Genomic DNA, 8,161 nt, shown 5'->3' with positions numbered 1-8,161 from the left:
CTACTCCCCCCTTCCCTTTCCCCCGCCCTGCCCTCCCCCGCCCCACACACACTTACCTGCCGGGGTGGGTGTCAGTGTCTGTGTGCGCCTCTGTGTCTGCATGTCTGTGGGTCTGTTCTGATGGGCATCAGGCTGTGTGTGTGGGGGGGCCTTTAATTATTATCACAGATTTGGGGTTTTTAAAAATTGCAAATTTTCTGATTTTAAATCAGAGAAAACCAGGATCCCTGGTCATCACAAACCCAGCAGCTTGTCTAGTCTTTCAGGAGAAATAGGGTAGACTAGACCCAAATTTTAAACTAAAACACAGGAGACTGCTTTCCAAAGCTATTTCAGATTTAAGAGATGGCAAAACAGGGTTGCCCCCCCCACTTTTGAAATTACAAGCAAATGATGCACACTCCATCATCCCAAAACACAAGGCTAAAAGTGGCCTCTCACCTGGATTTTAGGGCAGTGCTTCATCTTGTCTTCCTGGGGTATTGTGTTTGTGACTACAACTGCCTCAAAGCAGGCATTGTTGATCCGGGAGATGGCTGGCCCAGAAAAGATCCCATGAGTTAGAATGGCATAAACTTTGGTGGCCCCAGCTGATAAAAGCCTAGCAGGCAAAAAAAAGACATAGAAGGGAAAGTGTCAGAAGTGTTCATTGTGGGTTTCTTCCTCTTCCCCCACCTCTTCTGATGGCATAGTGAAAGGTGTGAGGGCTACATTGTTAGCAGCCTGTGTAATTGATTGCTTCTTCCAGCTGAACCTGTCTCAGATCAAGTGAGGTGCCAAGCTGTGACATTAATACAGGCTGAAGCAGGTTTTCGTCCTCTAAACTGCCATACACTGCAGTGCATTTTGCTGCAGGTTACTTGGGTATTAGAAGAACTTTGATCTTCAGCCTTGGACCTCTAAGATTAGAACTAGTTTTGGTATGAAATATTTCTGGACACAATATTTATACCAACACCAGGGTGACAAACCTGGCTAAAGGTGTGTTCTTAAAAATTAGCTAAGCCTGTATGTAAAGGACACCCAAAAAGTTGGGTTACTGAGTTATACCCTGTTTAACATGTGTATTATTATAATGACTAACTATTATGGACTCTCTGACACAAGCTTTCAGCCAATTTTACTCCATCAGTTACGATGTGGTCACAACTAGGGCTCTGCAAAGCTTCGGTCCACGATTTGATTCGGTGGAGATTTGGCCCAATTTGGTGGCTGAATCTCCAAATCTGAATTGAATCAGAGGACCCTTTAATCTCTCTGAATCGAATCGGAACCTACCGAATCAATTCGGAGAGATTTGGAAAGATTCAGACACAGAAACAGCTTTAAATGTTTTTCTACATACCTCTAGGTAGCAGGGGCTCGCAAGTGTTGCAATGCTGGGGTGCATGGAGTGTCCCACAGAAGCACAGGGGGCTCCCCAGCATGCTCGACAACAGACATGGAAGTGGACCAGAACCACTTCCGGTCTACTTCTGGGTCCGCTGGGGAGCACGCTAGGGGGCACCCCTGCAGCCTCCCAGTGCAGTGACTGGTGCCTCCTGAGTCTGGGGGCACACCCAGGGTCCCCCTGCAGCTGACTGTAGAGCCAGGAGGGTGCGGGGGGGGGGGCTCCCCAGCACACTCCCTGACAGACCCTGAAGTGGACTGGAAGTACTTTAGGTTCACTTCTGGGTTCAAGTCCGAGCACGTGGAGGGACCCCTGCACTCGTGGGACACTCCATGGGCCCTAGCATTGCAGTGTTCACAAGCCACACCTGCTACCTCAAGGTATGTAGACACAGCTTTAAAAGTTTTTTCTATGTCCAAATCAGCATCAAATCTTCAGATTCGGATTCAGCCCAATCGAATCAGGGACAGTGATCCAAATCAACTAATCATATCACTGTTCCTGATTTGGGCTGAATCTGAAGCGAATAGGGCCCGCTTTGTACACCCCTAGTCATCATACATGCTGGAAGAGCTCTTCTATCAAAGCCAGAATGTGGAAATAGTTTATTCTAGCTATTTCTGGTACAAAAACAGTTGCAACTTTTTAAAAAAAAATGTTCTTTTTAACTAAACCTTTCAGGCCTTTATAACCATGAAGTTTCAAAAAGGCCACATATCCTTTTTCTATAAAAAACTGCAGGTCATCTTTTGTAACATATCTACCTTGACAGGATGAGACTCCAAACCAATCAGGGAGCATTACTAGCTGCCACCTGTATTTAGTTCTTGATTTCAGTCAGACTATGCTTACATCTCACTTACTTGTCTGCTGCATGGCAGATGGTGCCACAGGTGTCTGCCATATCATCTACCAGAATGGCCACTCTGTCCTTCACATCGCCCACCAGCACCATACGATCTACCTCATTGGCCTTCTTTCGCTCCTTATGAATGAGGGCAAAGTCTACATTCAGCCGATCTGCAATGGAGGTTACTCTGTAGAGAGAGATTTGCAAAGTGTACTATTGCATGGAAGCAGCTTTGGTAAGAGAAGAGAACTGTTCCAAGATTGTATGTACTGAATGGGCAGCAAACTAACATAACTATTATTACAGAACTACTTTTGATACATCTAGGAGGGATGCTTTCAATTACCGCCTACATGGAAGGTGCCATTAAAACTGTGAGAAGGTGGAGATGCTTGCAAAAATCAATGAACCCAAAGCTTCTGATCTGCTCTCTTCTGATAGCAGCATGTGATCCTCCCGATTAGTACAAACTAAGAATTTGTAGATTTATGGTGGATTTAGGGTTTTACAAAGACTCACTGAAAGACAGCTACATCGCAAGGCCTGCATGTATACTATTGTTCCAGAATATTCCAGTTGCCAATGAGCAGAATGAAATAGTGGAGAAAATTTTAGGGGGACAAGACCAGTGTGGGCAAAGCCAGTAAACTCTGCTTTATTTACCACTATGGTTTCATCTGCACTATCAGCATGCCCTCCAACCCCCATTCACACTTGATAATAGGTCACTCTGGATAATTTACTGTTATTTGCGTTCCACTTGGAATGGCAAATTAACAGGTTCACTGCATGTTGCTAATTCACTCAACTGCACAGATCAACATCCAGACAGGCTCATAAAAGCAGGAACAATGCAAACCATTAGCTGGATATAGTAAGAAGAATATTTAAATGCCATGTCACTGACTCGTTAGTGGAAGTCCAAGTAGCCCCCTCCTCAGTTCCTTTATTTCAAAAAGTTGGCAGTTTATAGCTGTGATCTGGCTAGTAGAGGGGTGAGCAAAATCCGGCCTGCCAACTGATTCCATCTGGCTCACAGGCAGGCTGGCTACAGCATTTGCTGGCACCGGGCACATGCAGGCCCTAGGCGACCCATGCTTGGGCCCAAGGGGGCTCTGGCCTCTGCAGGCACCATGGGGGATGTTGGGCAGAAGCAGCTCCACCTGCCTCCACACAGCAGGCCCTAGGTGAGCCATGCTTACGCTTCAGCACCCCTGCTTGGGCTGGGCTGCCAGTGCCCCACCAGCCAGCAGCTCAGAGCTAGCAAGAGCTGCCCAGGCTCTAGGACCATGTGGCAGGTGCTCCACACTTGTGCCTGGAAGCAGCGGAGCTTCCCCAGCACCTCCCAGCATGTGAAGCCCTGGTCCCAGCCCTGCCTCCTGCCTAGTCCGGTGCAACACTGTAAGCTGGCCCAACCACCAGACACCTCCCAGCCAGTCAGCACAGCTCCAGTCCTGTCCACCCAAGTGAGGCTACTCCCAGCCCTGGTGGGGAGCTGAGGCAGGCTGGAGGGGGCTGCTGGGCTTCCTCAGGCTTTACGGGGCAAGTGTGGATGGGAAGGGATGGGGGGTGGGAGGCACGTGCATTTGGGGTACAGGCAGCTCTTGGGTGTACTGAGGTGCAGGCCAAGGCAGGAGCTCCCTTGCGATTTGCGGGGTGGCTGGGCTCTGCTGGGGTGGGAGCATCCTCCCTTGGCCAAGTGTCCTGCTGGCTGGTTGGGTTCCCTTGAAAAAGAGACTTTAGTCTGAGGTATTATGCAAACTCCACTCAAAACACAAATCAGGACAAAAAACATTTTTTTAAATAAAGTATTTTATAGTACATGCTTCATTTTTAGCATACGATGTGTGTTTTCCTCCCCACCCCACATACAATTTGTTAAAATATGGTCACCATTAATGCTGTATGTACCACCCTCACAGCTCACTAACACTCGTTAAGTGGCCCTCCAGCTGAAATAAATGCCCACCCCTAGGCTAACACATAGTTACCAGGATACAGGTCTGAAGCCACAGGCCTGGCAGGTCAATATTTTTAGTTATGTATCAGGAATTACAATCCAAGTTTTGAGCCCACATGCAAAAAGGCATCAGTGCCAAAAACAAAGACAAATGGCATCTAAAATGTTCTGCTGCACACTAAAATCACCACTGACTCTAGCTAATAAGGAGTTAATGGAGAAAGAGAGGCAAAGGAATGAAAGAAAAATGCCAGACAGTCAACTCAGATTAAAATGTGAGCTTGTATTGCCTAAGCCAACAGTATACCAATTTCTAAATAAGTTTCAAGTTTAGTAACAAACCATTTTTATGACGTGGTAAAGCTAGCTAGCTCACTGGAAAAAATCTAAGGCACTTGTAGCAATTACCATGAAGCAGTTGGGTGAGGTGGTGCACACCTGTTCCCCAACCAATGTCTTTGCACTGTTTACCTCATAATAAAACTAAGGCTACTAACTAATAAACTTCTGACCCAAACTTGTGGCTTGCAGCCTGAGGCAACAGTGAGGTAGTGCTCAGAGCCAATAACTGCTGCTGCCTTTCCCTATGGACCATAGGATAATGCCTAGTCACTGCTGCTGAAGCTCCAAATTCATGGACTGGATTTGGCCCTTGGGCTATAGTTGCTGACCCCTGTTCTGGAGGAACAACAGGTGCCAGGATCAACCCTGAACATAATTAGATGCATCATGTGTGCATGTAGTGGTGCCTGAAATCAACCTTCTGGTCATCTGCCCCAGTCTCATGTAAGGCAAACGGACATGCATTGCCATGTGCCCTTGGATACTGCAAGCTTCATAGATTAAACTATTTTTCGTGTTTATAGATCCCACCTGCTTCAGGCTGGAGACTGCAACTAGGTCTACATCTGCCAAAAGCCAACCTGACCAACTGCTCGATTGCAGCATAGCAACCAGCAAGGCTTTCTTGGATAACTCAGGATTTGGTTCTGTGGACGTTACAGCACTCAGTCCCAATCTGGCTGCTAAAGGTATTATGCTCAGTTTAAGAGTAGTTTATATTTCAGTCTATCTTAACCAGATTTTAAACTAACGCATGAGAATAAGCTAGTTATTTTGTTGAATTTACTGACACCTAGGCTAACCTAGTGCTTTTTTAAACAAGGAACACGAGACAGGAAAGGCCACCTGGGCCACCCCATTCAGTCCACAGCACTTGCAGGCAATCATTTATCCAAGGAATCCTCAAAATGGCCCCCTTGAGCCCTTATATGCATCTACACAGTACAACACCACAAGCACTCTATTACATTCCACAGAGAAAAGCAGAAGGGAGAAGGGTGCTGCCTGCAGTCTGTCACTGCAGCAAACTACTTCCAGGTCATTAAAATACACTCAAAAGTCCTAGGGAAAGGGTCTTGCCCTAATGCTACAAAGGACAGCAAAACTCCCACAGTCCATGCTAATCTGACATAAGAAAAAAATCTCTTCCATCCTTCAAGTTTGACAGTTGGTGTGACCCTGAGTAGAAGAACAAGACTCACCAACCAGGGACCTCTGAGTTTTTCCAAGTAGCAGGAGAAGCATTAGCACACCTCACACTCAATACCCTCTTCCTGACCCCACAGATTGGGATGTTAGCTAATGCTTCAGGGGAACCCTCCTCCCCTCTACCTAGTAGCATCCATAAGAGACAAAATAAATCCTTCCTGTTCTACACAGGCAACCAGAAAAAGCCCTGAGGCATGGTCTTACCAGAGACTTGGCTCACTGCAAAACAGTTCTCTTTATATCCGAACACAGACTGAAAATTCATAATTCCACATACTAAATCAGAACTCCCTATTCTGATTTTGATCTGAAAAGCAATTCGGGTTCTCTGCTCCCCTCTATTAGGTTGGAAGGCGATTCCAAAACTTTACTCCAAGTCAGAAATCTTCAAGTTTCCAATCTAAATTTATCCATCACTAGTTTGTAGCAGTTTGATCTTGTGCTGAGAGAAATTAATTGAGTCTGTTCCATGACTGGGAGCCAGTTACCTTGAAATTACCACTCAGTGTAGCCTTAGGTCACACACTGTACCCAAGCCTGGCACCAAGGTCAGCCAATCTGTAAAACAACAATATTTCCTTTTCTACTTCAAAAGATGTTTAAGCTTTGTCCATACAATACTTTGAAAGTGATCACAAGAAGAAAACCTGCCCACAAGACTTCTGAAATACATGCAGTTATTTTGGAAGTCTTATGCAGAGATTACAGTTTAGCCAATCCGGCATTCTAAGCAGCAAAGTACAAAAAACGATAAAATAGCTTATATATTAAACTGGCCTATTTTGTAAACTCTGGCCAAGATAAACCTTAATGGTCACACAAAATGGATGTTCAGAACATCTGGTTGCACAGCTGCAGTGCACTCTAAGGTTTATAACGGTAGGTTTAATTACTCTAATAAGGAGTTTGTGTACTAGGCTTGGCAGGAAACACTGAGGCTTAAATATGGTTTTGAGAATGTCTCCCAAATTAAACGACATATTTCCTTGGACTATAATCTGTGGCCACTGTGTGAAAGTTTACAAGTGCTCTTGTTTTCTAAGAATTTCCTCAATGAAAATTTAGGAGCAATTCTAAGAACCCTCCACCTACTAACGCATTACCTACGCAAAGGTAGGAAAGTATTTCAAATATCAGCTCCTGTATCAGAAAAACATCATAAATGGTTCTTACTTTTTCCTCCCTTGCTAATATGCAACCACAGACAATTCCGCTTTCATACAGCATGTGTAGCCTTGGCTCAAGAAGCAAGCAAGCATGAATTACCAGTGTTTACCAAACAGTAATTCTAGGAACCCACCCCAAATCTCCACGCAAAGCCAGGGACGTATTCTAAACCTGGATTTGAGGATGTGTCTCTAGGAAGATATGTTAAGGTGCTCCTCATCAAATGCCAAAGAAGAGTGCTCACTGTGATTCTGGGAAGCCAAGCTTACATAGATAAGAGAGCTTCCAGAATTCAGGCAATGCAAAGATCTACAAGGGTCGCAGTTCAGCTGTTTACAAGGATCTGTCCAAACTGTCTCAGGGTGGTTTGCACTCACCTCTTGGCTCCGCCTGCATCTGGTGAAACAATAGTGCAGTTCTTCCACTCAGCAATGTTCTCCTTGATCCACTTCAGTACAGCAGGTTCAGCATATAAGTTATCCACAGGGATATCAAAAAAACCCTGCAAGAAGGAAAAAACCCAGGAGATCTATATAGCTGACCGTCAAGTTCCAAAGACAGATTTGGTGGAAAACAACCGAAGTCCTCCATATAAACAGGCGCACAGTCCACAGGCTTCCCACAGCACTTTTTCAGCTCTCCTTTTCATTTACGTTATAAAAAGAGCAGCAGCCTTCGGACACATAGAATACTAATGCAAAATGTCGTCACCTTTCCGTTTCTACTATGCTAATGTTTCCTCTGAACATTAGGTCATAACACTCCTTTCCTCTTAAAGCCTGTCACAAATATCTGCACAAGACCAGTCTTGATACAACAGGAACGTTAGCTGCATTTATTTCTGTAGCAGCTAGTTAATGGTTTAAAAGTTAACTATATGGTTCTTAAAAATCACTGTCTACCTATGTTGTACCTGAAAGCAAATGAGAAAAGTAAAGAGACCTGAGTGCTTCCTTCAAATCTAGAACAGCTGCCTGCTGCAACAAAGAGCGCTGCAAATGCCAAAAGTTTTTCCTCCCTACAGCCACAGTGCTACACGTGCACATGCACACGCATACACACACACACACACACACACACAGCTTGCCTCCCTACAAAAACACATGCTATTTGCTTCCCTAAAAACACAGTGCTTGCCTCCATACACAAAAACACATGCTGCTAGCCTGCCTAAAAACACAGTGCTATAGGCTCCCTAAACACGTGTCCCCGTGCCCGCCCCCCCCCCCCCCCCCCGCGGCCC

At 45.4% G+C, this 8,161-nt stretch overlaps 1 protein-coding gene across 2 annotated transcripts in view; it reads right to left on the bottom strand.

Moving 5' to 3' along the window:
• Positions 1-8,161, bottom strand: part of PRPS1 (phosphoribosyl pyrophosphate synthetase 1) — a 35,363-nt gene that overhangs the window by 18,447 nt on the left and 8,755 nt on the right. For both annotated transcript variants that reach the window (XM_019521191.1, XM_019521190.1), the window contains exons 4-6: positions 7,296-7,420; positions 2,254-2,427; positions 442-601 (exon numbers count right to left, since the gene is read on the bottom strand). In XM_019521191.1, coding sequence (XP_019376736.1) covers positions 442-601; positions 2,254-2,427; positions 7,296-7,420 — 459 coding nt within the window. The remainder of the gene's footprint in view (positions 1-441; positions 602-2,253; positions 2,428-7,295; positions 7,421-8,161) is intronic.

Source organism: Gavialis gangeticus, unplaced genomic scaffold, assembly GCF_001723915.1.
Source record: "Gavialis gangeticus isolate Ggan-Ray unplaced genomic scaffold, GavGan_comp1, whole genome shotgun sequence".
Classification (NCBI taxonomy): Eukaryota; Metazoa; Chordata; order Crocodylia; family Gavialidae; genus Gavialis; species Gavialis gangeticus.
This window is presented reverse-complemented; position numbering and strand designations above follow the sequence as displayed.